Source organism: Macaca thibetana, chromosome 6, assembly GCF_024542745.1.
Source record: "Macaca thibetana thibetana isolate TM-01 chromosome 6, ASM2454274v1, whole genome shotgun sequence".
Classification (NCBI taxonomy): Eukaryota; Metazoa; Chordata; class Mammalia; order Primates; family Cercopithecidae; genus Macaca; species Macaca thibetana.
The window spans coordinates 140,387,476-140,404,776 of NC_065583.1; the positions used below are offsets into that span (position 1 = coordinate 140,387,476).

At 39.8% G+C, this 17,301-nt stretch overlaps 1 protein-coding gene across 4 annotated transcripts in view; it reads right to left on the reverse strand.

Annotated features, from left to right (window-relative positions):
- Nucleotides 1–1,842: 1,842 nt before the first annotated feature.
- DAB2 (DAB adaptor protein 2) overlaps nucleotides 1,843–17,301 on the reverse strand; it is a 75,545-nt gene continuing 60,086 nt past the window's right edge. For 3 of the 4 annotated variants that reach the window (XM_050793420.1, XM_050793421.1, XM_050793418.1), the window contains 6 exons: nucleotides 12,352–13,005; nucleotides 11,185–11,347; nucleotides 6,748–7,380; nucleotides 6,096–6,205; nucleotides 5,122–5,192; nucleotides 1,843–3,592 (listed from right to left, as the gene is read on the reverse strand). In XM_050793420.1, the coding sequence (XP_050649377.1) occupies nucleotides 5,127–5,192; nucleotides 6,096–6,205; nucleotides 6,748–7,380; nucleotides 11,185–11,347; nucleotides 12,352–13,005 (1,626 nt within the window). In that variant the 3' untranslated portion in view covers nucleotides 1,843–3,592; nucleotides 5,122–5,126. The remainder of the gene's footprint in view (nucleotides 3,593–5,121; nucleotides 5,193–6,095; nucleotides 6,206–6,747; nucleotides 7,381–11,184; nucleotides 11,348–12,351; nucleotides 13,006–17,301) is intronic. The other variant, XM_050793422.1, reaches the window with a different exon arrangement.

Consider the following 17,301-nt stretch of genomic DNA (forward strand, 5'->3'; position numbering starts at 1 on the left):
AGACACAAAATTACCCTCTGGCTCTCTCTAGACACCACAGTTAATATTTTGATGGTAAAGTCTGAGATCAATGGATGAAAGGATCTCTCTACTACAACACACACTGTTATAATAAAATACTGTGAAAAACACTCCCTTAAGAGTTGGGGTAGAGTGCAGCTTTTTTTAAAGCATGGATGCCAGTCTTGCCTGAGTAAGACTTACACCAACAGATCCCACCTCAAAGGATTATGAATGGCATCAATGGAATAATGTTATCTTGCATAAATGGTAAAGTACTTCACAGATGCAAGATTATCTTGGGAAAGTCTATACCTCAGCCCTTTGTATTGCTTTTATGTGAGAAATTTAGGGGTATGCTGGCTGTTAAAGTTCAGCTTTTAGCTTAGATATATTTGATATGTAAAGGAAACTCTCTTTCCAAGATAATAGGGTCACCATGAAAAGCGGAACTTCTGGCACACAGGTGTGAATACCACTGCTTATTAAATAAATTAGTTATCCCTTGGTATCTGTGGAGGATTAGTTCCTGCAGATACCAAAATCTGTGGATACTCAGGTCCCTCATATAAAATGGCATATAACCTAGGTACATTTTCTCATACACTTCAAATTATTTATAGATTACTTATAATAACTAATATAAATGCTGTGTAAATAGTTGTTATACTGGATTGTTTTTATTTGTATTATTTTAATTGCTGCATTATTTTTATTTTATTGTATTTTCGATTCACATACTTTCCAGCTGTGGCTGGTTGAATCTGCAGATGCGAAATCTGAGGTTAGGCGAGCCGACTGTATAAGGAACAGGTGTGTTTCCACTTTGCAGGGACACTTCAATAACTGCCGCTCTCTGCTTGACAAACAGTAGTTCGTACTGCACTGAAAGGAATGTCCTCCTCTTGTACACACCAGCAAGTTAACCTCTGGCGAGATCTCACAGATTAAGCCACGTGGAGATAACACACAGGCTCAATGGGTTAGACGCACTGCAGAGCACCTGGATAAGCTAGATATTTTGTGCAACATGTTCTTATCAGCAGCCTTCTCTAGCTCATCTGTGGCTTACTTTCAGTTCTCCTGGAACCTGCTTTTGTATGGAGTGTATTTCTACTCCACCTCACTATTGTTAGAAAGAGATCAAATGTTTCGGTCAAGGAGAAAGGTAAGGCAGAAATAAGGAACATTCCAAAATATTATACACCGATAATCCTTCCCCAAAATGTTGTCTTATTCCTCAGAGAAGTTAGGTTTAACACCAAGACTTCTACATCCAAGCAAAGCCCACCTTGGGATTCTCTTTCTTGTAGTGGCAGGTCTTTTTAAAATGAATGAGCACCTTGAACTTTTATACTAGGTGAGAGAGTTTAAGAGTGTCCTAATGCTAAAAACATCTGTTCATCAGCCCGCTCATCTCATGCAACAGCTCTCCAGAGGGGCCTATGCCAGCCTAGAGCAGTCCACACAGTTGTGTCTTGGTGAGGTCAAACATGACTGAATAAAAAACAAGAGGCAGCCAAGGGTAAAAGGCATGAACCAATAGTGCACTAATGAGTGATTTTATAGTGGATGTCAGCTGAGGTTGTTCTGGTACAGGTCTACTAGTCTTCCTTACACTCCCAGAAAGGGAGTGTGTGTAGGTTTGAGACAGAAGAAGGTGCTGAAATAGATCAGATGGTAATTTACCCATGGTCCTATTTCATGGATTTCCACTTTCTCTTCATTGTTGTGACAATCCAGAATGTATTATAGCTAACATTTTCTCCACTTCAGACTGGTTTATAACTTGCCTCTAATATCAACTCAAAGCAGGTAGAATAAACCGATGGTACCACATGATATTCTGCCACTCCAGTTTATTGAAATGAGTAAATTTATAGCTTTATTTGCATACAGAAAAGTGCATGAGAAAAAAAGTATGTACAAAACAGTTGTGTGGCTGATCATGACTTTCAAAAATTGAACTACCTAGAAATAGTTACCTCCAGTTTACCACATTTAGGTATTTGGACATTTAAAGTACTATTTCAAGTCTGTGTTTATAGTGACTGAGTAGGAAGCTGATAGAAAATTATGCCATATATGATCAGCTATTACCATTAAACATAAAACCACAGGACTTTCTACTTGGGGCTAGTCAATAGAGGGTCATGTGGCCACTGTCTTGTTTAGCTTCTGAGCATCACCCTCTTCTTCCCCCTCAAGGTAACATTGGATGTGGTTGATGAACTCCCACAAGAACCTGAGCATTAAGGGTCAAGAGACAACATTAAAAACCCAACATAAACAAAACAAAACAAACTTATTTTGACAAGAATAAACCCTTCAGAACTGTGCTCACAACAGGACTGAAAATGAACTGGGAACGTTTCCAAGTTACGAGGAGAAAAATATTGTAGACATTAGATTTTCAATGGTGACCCCAAACATGTGTTCAACTCTTTCCTCCCCACTTATCTTCCTACTAACGATGATGAGATTGTGGCTGCAAGAAGGTTTTCCAGTTACTTGTTAAAGGCCTAGCACGACCCCAAATAAGCACCTAATGTGTTTGGCACAATCACATTTAGCTGATATGTTGCTCTGCAAAATAGAGTCCTTTGTTGCTGAGTTGAGTTCAATTTCTCTTGAACATTAACTGCTCTTCTGGAACTTCAGCTCAAGAGAAAGGCCTCCTCTTCCACAGGAAGGATATAGGTTGTGCCCATTTGCAATTCTAGTTCTTGGGACTAGCAATTACCGAGAATGAAGAGAGGCTCCAGAGCTGTCTGTGAATCATTAGATTTTTTTTTTTTTTTTTTTTTTGCCCTGTGAAAATCTCTGTTGCTTGTGAAAGAGTTGTAATGCTACTTGAACCCAGGAGCAAAACTGACTGAAAAAAGAATCAGGAAGAAAACGAGAGGAGAGATGAATAATGCTCTTCCCTCATTTGCAATGGCTAGCAGGAGATGGGAGAAAAGGACAATCTTGGCCTTGGGAGAAATTGATCTTCGGAAAGAAGAGAAGCTATCTTTTTAAAAAGGTCCTTCAGTGGTTAGATTCCAAAGTGTCTAAGGAGAAGTTGTAGTTGCTTCAGTTTTACTTTAGAAATTTTCTGTAACTGACAGTCTAAAGCAAGATTTCTTTTAAGAAGGTGCCTTGTTCTACTATAACCTTTAGGTTTTATGCTCTGAAACAGAACCCCCGAACAACTTTGAACAATAAGGATTTGAAAATTTATTCAAAACACTATGAGATGAAGGGATGTGGTGGCTGCGTCTCCCAACCAGAGGGTAGAAGGCAGGTGTTCTAGAATGTTCCAGGGACACAATAGGCAGGGTTCAGTAGGAAAATTACTGTACTTCATTTACACTTAAGCTAGAGAGTTTAGGATCTTAATTTAATTAAAGCCATAGATTCAGTTTAGCTTTAACCTAGACAGAAAGTGAAAAGCATTTTACAGGTAGAAGAGGCAACGAGAAATAAGGCAACAGATAATATGTCAAAGCTGGAACAAAGGCAGAAATCAGGGCATGTCTGGCTATCAGCTTTGTTTTTGACTACTAAGGCCAACCTTTTTATTCCTCCGGATGGTCTGCAGACCAAGTTCCTAGAGAGGTATGGAGAAGAAAGAAACCTGTGGTTAGAATTTTTGAACTGAATATCAATGTATTAAATATCAAGTCATTATTAAAGATGTCAGTAATAGTATCTCCTAGGGCTGATGTGAGGATTGACGAAGATGATAAATGTAGAGCATCTAATAAAATGATTAGCGCAAGTGCTCAACAATGTTAGTTATTTTATCCCATGAGAGTTCCCCTTACCCAATCTATTGATGTAGCAGGTTGACCTAAACTATCCTTCCTTCATGACCTAAAGAAGAAAGGACTGCCAAAGAGAAGTCTAGTTCATTCAATTTAGTCCATACAATCCATCTTGACTCCGAGTGTTGTTTACTCCTTCCATAGGTTTGGGTGTATCTCCCCTTGAGTGGAAGGTGAGAATGAGTCTCTAGTAAGACTTCTAGCTCTTAAATATCTACTCTACTGCGTTATTAACTTTAGAATCACCTGCACTCTTGTTAAAATGAAGCATTTCCTTGGCACCAAAGAGAAATTCCTTAGGGCTGCGGTAGGACCCAGGAATTTGCATTTTTAATGATTTACCCAGTTCTCTGAAGCAGTTTATGGAAAGGTACTATAGGAAACACAGACATTGTAGAACTGGAGTTGAGGGAAAATGATCCAAATGCCTATAAGCTCAATCTTATTGTTCTTACCACATTTAAGATATTTATCTATTAAAAATAATTACATTCTAGATGGGCCAAATCATAGTTTAGTAGTCCTGTTTGGATAAGACAAGATTGGAAAAAAAAGGGTTTTTTTTTTTTTTCATTATTCCTATTGTTCTACCCCTACCAGCTGCCCTACCTGCTCTAAAATGGGGAGCACCTTCTTTTCCCTACTAAATTCAGTCTTTTGAGATGAGAACAAAGTTGCTGTCACCTTCTGTTGAGAAAGAGTTACACTGAGCCCTTCCAGGGTTTCAGCTGAGGGTGATTCAACCTAATCACTTTCTAAGATTAAGTAGAATCTTAGACAGAAGAATCAACCTTCAGACTCATTTTGAGCTCCTACTGCCTATGAAGGAGATCTTTAACAGTTGTTAAAACTTTTAGATTTAATACCATCAAGAGGAGTAATAATCATAATCTGTTTTGCTGACTTGTATGGTGGCTTCAGAAGATCTTCAGAATCTGAACCCTTTATAGGAAACCAAATTATTACTAGGTTGTTTTGCAATCACTTCAATATGAAAGTTAAAAGGTTAGAAACCTGTGATGTGTTGTTTTGAGTTTTACTTCCCACACAGAACTGAAAAACCAAAAATGGGATAAGATAAAAATCCACATCCCCAAGGGTTTATTACTATTTTTTGATGTGTTTAGGAATTCTATTCTTAAGTGCCCAGCCTAGTCATTATTGAATGATCTAAGTATAGATTTCCATGTTATTTTTAAATTATAGATATTTACCCTCTTTCCAATTCTAAAATTAAAATTTCACTCTTTACTCCATGTCACCCTTTCTCACAAAAACCCCTGAGATAGACTTATTAGGATCTTCTACTTACAGAATTTAGGCAAAAGGATTTCCAAATGGATCCCTATATATCTCAGAAGATACAGGTTGAGGAGAAGCCACCTAAGAAGATAAATCATCTAGTCAATAAATACAGTTACAGTCATAAGAAAAAAAATTTACAATGAAGACTTCCAAAATTCTTTTAAAACTCGCTTAGGCCATAGGCCAATCGGCCAATCAAACATTATACGGGGCTTACAGTGATTTGTTTCCATCTGCTTGCACGTGGCAGTGTATATTATTTACGTGAAAATCAAGGTTCAGATGCATTTCATTTGCCTCCCCCAAATGGGAAGTATTATTTTTATAAACTATAGAAATATTATTGGAAAATTAAGAACTTACATTTTTGAAAGGTTTTCAAGATGGTATTTTGGCTCAATTTTCTCCCGAAATGCTTTCATGGGTCAGGTTAAGTGAGATATGAAGAATGTTTTCTATGTGATATTATTTCTCAAATTCAGAAGATAATAGTTCTTGTGCAAATAATCCTTCTCCAGTTTACATCAATGTTTATACTGTGAAGGTTCTTGGTGACAAATCTTAGCCAAACATGTTTTACCATCAAAAAGTTATTATAGCCAGGTGCGGTGGCTCATGACTGTAATCCCAGCACTGAGGGAGGCCAAGGCAGATGGATCACTTGAGGTCAGGAGTTTGAGACCAGCCTGGCCAACATGGCGAGACCCCATCTCTACAAAAAAAATACAAAAATTAGCCAGGTGTGGTGGCATGTGCCTGTAGTCCCAGCTACTCAGGAGGTTGAGTCAGGAGAATTGCTTGAACCCAGGAGGTGGAGGTCGCAGTGAGCTGAGATTGCACCACTGCACTCCAGCCTGGCCGACAGAGGAAGACTGTCTCAAAAAAAAAAAAAAAGCTATTATAAAAGCAAGGTTAATTCAGGAGGCCAGAGCTCTATGTGGCATGTACTTTGGAGAACAGCTTCTAGTGGTTGATACTTACAGAGGCTTGTGATGAACCAAAAGAGTCTTTAAAGAAAGGGTTCTCAAATGCATTGTCAGCAGATTTGGTAACTGGCAGGGAAACTTGTCTGGGTGCTGGCTTTGGTGGTTCTAGAAGGCAAAAAATCCAGGCAATCAGTAGACAAGCTTTCCCCAAATACAGGCCAGTTCCTGAGTCAGCTTATCTTTGAAATTTAGTTCCATACTTTTGAAATTTACATCAGTGGAACAAAAATCAACACCAAATACTAGGTATCCCAATAATTATTATCCCTCTCAGAAGAGAAAGCTATGCATATTTATCTGAAGTGGAAGAGATTCAGAATCCCCTCACTTAAAGCTTTGGAACATGGATGACGCCTTATTATACAGCCCTCCAAGAGCCACCAGTCATCACATTTCAATGGCTCATGGCAGCCCTCTTAAGATTTATCACTAGAGGGCAGCATTGGATCAGTCCTCAGAAATGACTAAGGTAAACAGTTATCACCAAAAGGTAAATGGTTAAGTTGTCTCCATAACCCTTGATTGCCAACAGAAGCAAAAGCAAGGTTATTGATGGGTGGGAGAGGGTTCATTTGGGGGACTCATTTAGGTTCATGTGGCAGTGGAGATAGTTGTTGGAACAGTCGGCAGAGTGGTGAGTGGCTTACCATTGATCTTATTCAATAGTTGATTAGCATCAAAGTCATCATGGTCTGCATTCTCCTGAGGAATGCCAACCTTGCTGTTGAAATAACTGGAAAAGGCACTCGAAGTCCCAGAAGGAGTCTGCTCTCCCTTCCGGGCAGGCACAGCAGGTGGCTGCCGCAGTTGGAAATCCTTAAACATTTCTTTCACATCCTTGATCTCTTTATCCCCAAGTGGGTCTAAGGCAGTGAAGGCATCACTGGAGATGTCCTTGGGAGGGCCAGCTCTGGGAGGTGGCTGAGGAGGAGTGGCCAGGAGAGAAGAGTGCATGGACTGGGGCTGAGTGGACACAGCAGGAGCTGGAAAAATATTGCTCTGAAAAGGATTCCCCAAAGGGCTTGTTGTTGACCAAGCATTGGGTGCCGCAGATGCAGAAGGGCCCCAGACAACAGGCATTGGAGGGGGAGTTGAGGCTGCAAAGGGTGAAGGCTGATTCCAACCTGGAACAGCTGGACTTGTACCAAAAATGACAGGCTGACCAAAACCTGAAGGTTGACCACCCATCATGGCTCCCGGAACAATTGAAGGGGACTGATTGAAGACTAAAGATGCTGTGTTCCATGGTCCTGCCTGAGGGAGTGTGACAGTTACACCACCTGAAGTAAGAGGAAGAAAAATACCTATCAGGAGCCAAGCTTGAAGAAGATTCTTGAATTTCAGAGAGCACAACTCTCTGGGAAGTCTCGATGCAGCTAACACCTCCACTGAGTCCTGAGGCTGATGTGGGAAGAAGAAAGACTCTGAGCGATTAATCACTGTAAAAGTTAGCCAGCTAATCTATATAGTGAGCATTCAAATGCTGGTTGCATTTTGAGGCCCATGTTCTTCCTACCATGTCTTTTTAACTTTCCTCATTAGAGGTACCTACTCATCAAAAAAATAAGCCTTTATCATACAGACACTAGTTGTCTGATACATCACAAACAACTAGAACAGAGCCTGTTAATAGCAGGGACTTATTTGTTAAGTGAATATATTTTTATGCACAAACCATACTGATTATGATGTAGTTAATTAAGATAATCCATTGGACTCTCTGAGTCATGGATTTGATCTTTTCATTTGGCAACTGGCTCATGTCTGGAGTCTTATGGAAACCAGCGGTCACACATGTGCAGAAGATCTCAACATGCTTGCATCCTGAAGAAACCATTTCAAAGTTTCTCCACTTTTTAATGCTGCCAACGCTGATACAGCTATATACATAAAGGGAAGATAAAGTTTGGCCGATGCCAAGGGAGTTTTAGGTGTTTATATATAAAAATGGAGGAAACGATGTTATCCTAGGAGGACTGAAACCTACTTGCTTTGAGCATTGGAGCATGGCATTCTTTAGTTATGAAAGTTTTCTTCAGACCTGGGTTAGGGATGTTACATTTCCAAGAGGGAATACTTTGAAAATGGTGTTTAGGAGTGATGGAGCACGAGATTCTATCTTTGAGCTTCTTAGTCTGAGACATTGGTATTACCTGACTCCATTTTCATCAAGCACGCTGGCCATCTGGCCATGGGCACACATGGTATATTCACAGAGAGTGGTGGGTTTCAGAACAGGACATTTCACTTAATCAGCATGCTTTTTGGAGGTGAGGAAACTGGGTGCAAGGATATTAATTAAAATTCAGAAGGTCATAGTCTGGTGGTAGAGACTGAAAATCAGGCGCACTGGCTCGAAATCCACACCCCATTCTCCTGTTCTGCCTACTTGGCAGCAAGACATGGGGCAATTTTAATTTTCAAATGCTATGTTAATTCAAACACTTATTTCACAGATACAGAAATCAGACTTCATTTTCACTGAAGAATATACCCTTTCATAACAAATGAAGAGAAAGTTCTCTTTTATTCTACAATACAGGCTCTAAAAATGGGTTTAGTTTGAACAAAGTTATTGCTCATATTTTAAAACACGCTCAGTTAAATTGTATTAACGGAAGCCAGATCATTCACTAATAATTTCCACCAGTTAGATGTGCAAAAAGGAAGGTAGAATTTTGTCATCTTTCATGTTGGATAACTTGTCTTCACTTAGGAAAATATCGTATTAGTGAGAATGGTATTCGTAAAAGAGAAAAATATTAGGGCTGGGGGCAGTGGCTTACTCCTGTAAACCCAGCACTTTGGGAGGCCAAAGTGGGAGGATCACTTGAGCCCAGGAGTTCAGAACCAATCTAGCTAACTTGGAGAAACCCTGTCTCTACTAAAAATACAAAAATTAGCTGAGTGTGGTGGTGCACGCCTGTAATCCCAGCTACTAGAGATGCTGAGGCACAAGAATGGCTTAAACGTGGGAGACAGAGGTTGCAGTGAGCTGAGACAGCACTGCTGCACTCCAGCCTGGGTGACAGAGTGAGACTCTGTCTCAAAAAAAAAAAAAAAAAAAGAGAGAGAGAGAGAGGGAAATATTACATTTGCCAGGAATTCAAGGCTTTCTCAGTATATACTTATACCAGTCTTCATTCCTACCCACCAAATTCCCCACATTGTGTTTCAACACATTTAAGGCCCAGCTGGACAAAGTAGGGGCAAGGACTAAGGAAAAAGGGGACATGGGTATAGAACATTAATTTTATTACCTTCTGAAGCTAGATTAAAATACAAGCAAGTTGAAACTGAGGGTTCAGCTTTCTACAATACCCTCTCCCCACCCCCCAGATCTCCAGGGGAGACAGTCCCCCAGCTGGGTCTAGCGGAAGCCAGACCTACAACCTTCCATGGTTTGGCTGAGGATCCCTGCTAGTGGACAGGGACTATACTGTAGAGCTCAGTTTGAGTCCCATGTCCAAACTTGGAACAATCATCAGTATTCTGCAGTTGTATACCCCAAGGCCTCCACAGGGGCACCTAGCCAAAAAGCTTCACTTCGTCTGAATAAATAAACAGTTATAGGGTCCAGCTGTATTTTCAGGCTGACTTGTTAAATATTGGCTGCAAAAATTCTTAAGGGCATTGATATTAGATACAAAGCTCTGTGATGTGATCTCGCTGCAGACATTGCATTGCAAGTACTCTGGTCTTCTGTGAAGGAAGGGTACCAACCAGCTCCACTTGGGGGTGCAGGGAAAAGAGCAACGCAGAAAAGGAGAAGCCCCCAAGAGACATGAAGTCTTTAGAGAGAGCCTCTTGATGGGGTAAATGCGAACAGAGACCTGGGACAAGCTGGCTTTTCATACCCTCACTGATTTCAGCCACTCAGCAGTTGAGTAACAGTCCTCCTCTGGCCACCCTATTCTAGATATGATTAAACAGACTTCTTGTAAAAGAACCAAAATATTTTCCTTTGTAGGAAAACAACAGAGACAGAGAGGAAAACAAAACAAAACAAAAGAAGGATCCTGATGACTGACTGCAGGAGGCAGAGAAAGCCAGGATCCCTGGTCAGATTTTATCAAAGGAGAGGAGAGTCCTTCCTCATCTACAGTCCTCCACCTCCCAAGCCAGAGTCCATTTGGAGTTTGTAGACGTGCCAAGAGCAGAAAAATAAAGAGTCCACAGCAGGACAGCAAAAACTATTATCAGGGTTTCTGAAAACTGTACCATGGAGTCTGAAAAGAAGTATAGGCTATGGACAAAGAATAGCAAGGCTAGCCCTCAGTCAAATGGACTTTCCCACTGTCCTACCATAGAGTGATCAGCAGCTCACACAAGCTAATGACACATTTAGGAATTAAGAGCATCAATGCATCCTAGATGTCTGATAAAATTCCACATCTTCCCTTATTTCCCTGCTTTTTTCAACTTTGGCTTTCTAGGACTTATGTTCTAGCTTCAGTAAAACACTCAAGCTAGCCAAAATATTGGCAAGGAGCTCCTATGGCAGAAGCGTTCAGAGACTGATTAGGATGTGTGCCTGATCTACCCTTACCATATGCCTAGGAACACAGCTGGGCCCAGAATCTAGGACTTTCACTCTATGACTTATTCTTGCTTCAGACTTAACTTATATCCTTCTTTGGCATATATTCCTGCTAAGAGGGCTATGTGTTGAAAGGGCATAGGCCTTCGATCTATTATGGTAAAAGACATGGAAGACATGCATGTTGCTACAGTTGACAGACAAACCTCTCTTATGTCAACCCTGTTTTGTTACTGAAGCTGGTCTGAGTTTAGGATCCCTTACAATTGTCTCTCAGGAAACCATGACCAGTTGGTTCAAGTAATTACAATATTGAAAATGAATGTATTGTCTCATGCTGCCTTGAGGAGCCAAATGTGAGTACAAGTCAAGAATATCAAATGGGTGTGGGGTTGTATAGGAGTAGAAGTGAGAGAAGGGCTCCCTGGGATGCTCAAATCTTATGCTGTAGAACCCTCTAGGAGTATGAAATGTCTTCCGATGCATCATCATTTTATGAGCAAAAGCAAAAGAGTCATACTTAATTTTATCTCTAGGCACCTACCTAGACCCGCCAGGGGCCCCACTGGGGCAGGAGCACTTGTTTTGAAGAGATCCAGAGGGTTGGGCTGCAGGGCTGTAGGTTGTCCTGTGGGTGACGCCTGGCCTGAAGGTTCTGAGACGGGAGGAGCAAAGATGTCTGATGCAAGCAAGTCATTGGCCGAAGACTGACAGGACAGGGAGGGAGGGAGAAGCCTTAGTTACTCACTAACAGTGAAATACAGCTTCATTTTGTCTCCTACTCTATACCCCAATTTGAGAGCCACAAAAAGGAAAACTTTTTTCTTGACAGACAAACAACAACGACACCTACTACTACAGAAAAAGAGTCCTCCAAAAAGACACAGATTCCTACAACGGACGGACTACTGAGTCTTGGTGTCTGATACTACCTAGGGCTTGCAAAGTGAAATCTACTATACTCATTTACACAGTCACATTGGTCTGGTCTCATCAGCTAAATGCTTGAAGCTGGGGAAGCAAGTGTGTAAAAGGGGCAACCACCAATAAGCGTCCTAAATATTTTTGATAATTCCATTGGATTTTAAGTCAGTCTACATAGAAATCATAGGGTCTTAATCCAGGCAAGCCTTCATATTCTTAGAAGAGGTAAAAAAAAGACATCTATGGGAACTGCATTTTAAGCTGCTCTTAAATAAAGCTGAGATCATAGTGGTAACAGTAAATACATAAGCTTTTTCTAAACTTATGTATTTAGTCAGTATTTAAAAGAGGAGATAAGCTCGAGAATTTTACACCACCACCATGGACATTAATGTAATATGATGGGTGTGCAGGGCGTGCATTAGTGTCAGGGAAGTACAAAGGGAATCACAAGGACTCTCACCCTCCCAACCCAGAGCATGATGATCAAACTTACCAGAGGTATAGAAGCATAGCAGCATTAAAAATGGAAAAACTTGTGTTTAGTTTAATCATAAGTGACAAGACATGCACACGGAAAGCAGGGTGTGACAAACACTGCTGAGAAGTTTAAACACGGTGGCAGTTAGAGGAAAGTACTCCTGGAGAACCAAAGTGCCTTATCCCACCTTCTATTTCACAGCCACACAGGAAACTACGAGAGCAGCAGGAAAGAGAGCTTGCATCACACCACCCTTTGGTACCAAACATGCACTCTGCTAATGGATATGTGGAGAAGACAATTCACCTTAGCAGTCCTTCTGCCTCTTCCTGGTTTGGTACTTTGTGGAGGTGGGATAATGGCTATGGAGTCATGTGGTGAGGACTGGACAGAGCTTTCCAAGTCCTGCTTTACGCCATTCTGTATGGACAGTCCTTTGGGAGGGCTTCCCACAAAAGGGTTCGGGGAGGATTTGACAGAGAAGCCATTCTGTTCTCTTTCAGATACCCCATTTTGAGTTCTCACTGCTGGCTGGGTTTGCGAACTCGAAAAGGGCCATGGGCCTGCCTGAGCTTCCTGTTTGCCAGTCCGGTTAGAGATCTGGTCAAATTGCTGACCGAAGTAGTCAACATCACCATTCAGGGGCCCATTACTCAGTGGAGTAGATGAGCTACTCAAATTCTCTTTCTTCTGATCTGGAGATTTGAGAGAATCAAACGAAGAAGGTGTCGATTGGTCTGGCTGTGTGAAAGGATCATCACGGAAAGGATCAGGATTAGGGGTGGGAAAGAAGTTGAGATTGGCAGAAAAGGCATTTTCAGGCAAGAAGGATGCCTGAGGTTTTGGTCGAGGAAGAGAACAGGAGGTGATGCCGTTTGTTAAGAATGGATTTTCTCTTAAAGAATTCTGATTGGTGTCGATTTCAGAGTTTAGATCCACTAACAGGATATCTTTGCTTTCCTATCACATTTGGAAAGAAAAAAAAAAGAAAGTGTTAGTTCATGTTGTGACTTCAAATGAGAAAATTACATAAGATGACTAGGATTATCAGAATTTCTATTTGAATTTGGTCTTGATAAACCAGTTGATCATTACCTCCTTCCATCAACCCCTGTAGTCCATTACTCCCTAGCTATAGCCTGGGTCCTTTCTATTACTCCCCAGTATCATGCCCTTTTATTTAAGTCTCAACATCATTAGGTGAAGTCTTACTGTTGCTTACTTCATGTCTCTGCTCACCCTGGTTCACACATACTGACTGGCTTAATTCATTATGAGCATTGTTTCAATTTGTGACTTTGAAAGTCTTGAAGGGAATTGATTGTGAGTTACTCTAAATGATTATCAAAGTATGTTGAGCTTGAAAGTAAGTGGTTTCAGAAGCCTAGCTCAGCTTCCTACCTGATACACACACAGTCCTCTCTATTGTAACCCCCAGAGTCATGTAGGATCATCTCTCTAAATGAGAACATTCATCAACTAATACATTCATATTTTATAGTTTTGGCTGTAATGAAATTTAAGGCCAAATGCATTTCCCTAAAATCAGTCCAGTTCTTTCCTCTAGAGGTGGGAGAGAGGCTTTTCCTTTATGTCACGGCCTTCAGGTATGCCTCTTAATATTAAGGCTCTTGCTGAAGCTGATAGCCAAGTAGGATCTCATCCTCATCATCCCAGTCTCTCCTCTGGACTTACCCTTTTGTCTATGTCCTCTGAAAGAGCTGAAAGAGACACTCAATACTGACCTAATTTAGTCAATCACACATTAAGATCTCCTATTTGTACATCTTTTCATAACATTGCTTAGAGTTGCCTGTGTTGTGACAGTAATCTCATTTATTTAGTGGTTAAAGTCAACCAAAAACTGATCTTTAATTTATATACAGTAGTCCCTCCTTATCCTCAGGGAATATGTTCCAAAGCCCACAGTGGATGTCTGAAACGGCACATAGTGCCAAAACCTATATACAGTATATTTTTCATATACATACACATGATAAAGTTTAATTTATCAGTTAGGCACAATAAGAGATTAACAACAACAATTAATAATAAAATAAAACAATTATAACAATATGCTGTAATAAAAGTTATATGAATGTGGTCTCTCTGTCTCTCTTCTCTCAAAATATCATATTGTACCGTACTCACTTATTTTCAGACCAAGGTTGACCACGGACTTATTTTCAGAAAGTGAAACTGCAGATAAAGGGGAACGATTGTACAAGGTAGACACATGGGTTTAAGAGTTAATTTGAAAGACATATCGAATATATAGCTCTACTAATTCTATCCCCTCTCTATCATTTCTCTGGTGTGTCAATTTTTTGAATTTTCAACTGTTCAATAGAAATTTCTCAGCTTAAAAGCAGTAAATTTGATGAATCCGACATGTCTTTATTCCAGTAAAAGACAGAATTATAACTCACCCTAGGATAGAACTTTCATACTGATATCACTTCCTTCTGCTTGACTTTGATCCATTAAATACTTAACTATGCTACCCAGAGAAGAATATAAATGATAAAAAATGCCTCGCTGAAGTAGAAGTTATAGTAGTTACCTTGCATTATCGTGGGCAGAATACTAAATATTTTGATCATTGTGGGAAAAAACAACTTCAAAGGAATATAAAATTTGCAAATTAGTGAATACAAAAGGGTTCACATAGAATTCCTTGGCTTTTAAAAGAAAAAAAATACCCAATTTTTTAGAAAATTTAAGTCCTATTTCATGGCCACAAAAGAGGAAGCAAAATCAGACCTAAATGGCACTCTACCTTTTGGATTTTTTACTCTGAGGCATAAAAACACAGTTTTTATAAGCCAAAGCCAGACTTTCTCTTTATAAAAGAAGAATTTGTCACAAAAAGAGCTTATAATTAAAAAAAAATTTAATCAGAGAAATGGTTTGGAAGAGCTATTAATCTAGGGATCTTTATACAATCTAAAGGTAGGATAAAATGTATTACAAAAGCTTGTGATTTCAATATTTATTTATTTGTTTTGAGCCACCTCTGGGTTAGAACAGTTGACTGTTCACAGCTGTTCTCCTTTTCAAATACTTCAGAAGAAGTCCTTAGGACACCAAACAGGAGCCACAATGTTAGACTTCTGAATAGTCACCCTATAAGTAAAATGTATAAGGCTCTCCTCAGGCTGGGTTTGTTATTAATCCAAGATTAAAAGTGTAGTTCACAGACTACAACTGAGAGGCCAAAGACTCCTCATCCACCTCCTTGGTCAGAGCCTCATTCATTCTTTGTCCGACTGTCAACACTGCATCCAGTTGGCCACTGTTTGAGCACCTGAGCCTCAGGCACTGGAGATAGGCAGTAGGTTACAGAACCTACTTACAGAACCTACTCGTAGGGAGCTCCAGTAAGTGGGCATAAATCCCGAGTTCCATAGCCTAGCTCTTCTCTGGGTGGCTAATCTCACCTAACCATTCCAGTTTGTCAGACTGAGGACTTCCCTACTCAAAGCCTTAAGTGGCCTCCTGCTGCTCCCTATATTAAAATAAGCCTCCTTAGGCCAAATTTTCATGATCCACAATAAGACCCATGTTGTTTCTAGCCCAACTACGAAACTACTTTCCTACATATATCAAAGACCCAACTCAATTCAGATTCTTTACAAAGCTTTTAGCATTGATTTTTCTGTCTGCACATTCCCTGTTGCCACCCATGTTATCTTAATGGCATGTATACAAGGACATAAGTGACACTCGTGCTTTGTATCCTGATCCCATCCCTTGTACCAGATTTAATTTCCTTGATCATAGGTCATGTCTTATATTCTTCCCATAGTAACTGTGCTTTCAAGTGGTTAAGTTGTTAAAGTTACAGAATATGGGTTTTTATGTTTTTCTTTTTCTTTTCTTCTTTTGAGATGCAGTGTGGAAGGAAAATGCTCAAGGGGCTTGCCAATAAAAATTCTGTTCTAGGGGATACCACATAGCTTGCAACATGAGCATTATTTCAAATTCATAAAACTTTTCTGTATAAATTTGAGGGGAGTGACAACCATCTAGGACCAATAATAAAGTCTAGGCAATTTAGATTTCTTTCTCTCTTTACATGTTTCAAAGCAATTGTTGAAAGAGTTGAATATTTTTAAACATGCTGGCTTTGCCAAGTAGAGATAAATCTATTTTTGACCTATGACTATAGAGTCAATAGATAAGAACATGTTGTCAAAGCTTAACCAGCACATAATTAGATCTGTTAGCCTTCCTTTGGTTATCAGAGTATATATTTTGATGGTATTTTACTTTATTGTTAGTTTAGCTAAAACTTGAATTCCTATAAATAAAAAAATTTTAGACTGCATAAAGTCTAATGAAAATGAGACTGAAGTTTATCCATATTGTTTTCCATTTCTGTTTTTAGAACATTCTGGAAGTCTACAGAAGTAGATTATAAGGTAGTACTTCCTTGCCTGTTCCACTGGAATTCCACTTCATATCTTGAGTGCTTTGCTCTCTTTGAATATTACTGATTTATTTTGAAGAAAGCATCACTGATGGAGGAAAGGGCAAAGTTGACTACAAATCAAAAGGACCTCAGAGTTAGGATGGATCTGTCAGGATAATCTAGTCTAGTATTTTAAAAAGTTTATCCTCAGAACTATAGCAAACATTATGAAGAATGTAAGGTTCTATAGGCAAGTGAGTTAGGGCTCACTGCTAAAATGAATATTAAACAGGCTTCTCTCTTACAGGTATTTTAGAACATTACCATGCATTGTGATTCTCATTTGGTTAGGGTCAGAGAAGAATGCTTGAAGTCCCTGCTCCTCTCCATCTCATTTGACCTGAAAGTTTTATGCAGTGAGGATTCACAGGCCTCGAATTCTCTGCAGAACTCCAAAGTGAGAATTTTACCCAATCTTTGATCTGTTGCTTGAACTCCTGTAACCTTGGTCACGTAGGCTTCCATGTTAATTTCCTGATGCAAGGGAGTCCTTTCTAGACATTGCCCCCCATTATTCTAGACTAATTCTCTTTTTGTGTTTATTGCCTTCTCATCTTTTATGTTCAATTCTAGAAACTCACTTCCTCAGAAGCATTATCTGAATTTCTGAACTAGATAAATACCCTGTAAGTAACATCAATTGCTAATGATGTGATTAGTTTTAGTGTTGGTCTCCCTGCCAGAGAGTAAATTCCATGATGTCATTGATGTTGTGCATTTTACTGCTATGCCTTGCAAATAGCGGGTGCTCAGGAAACTGTTATATAAATAAAAGAAGTTGC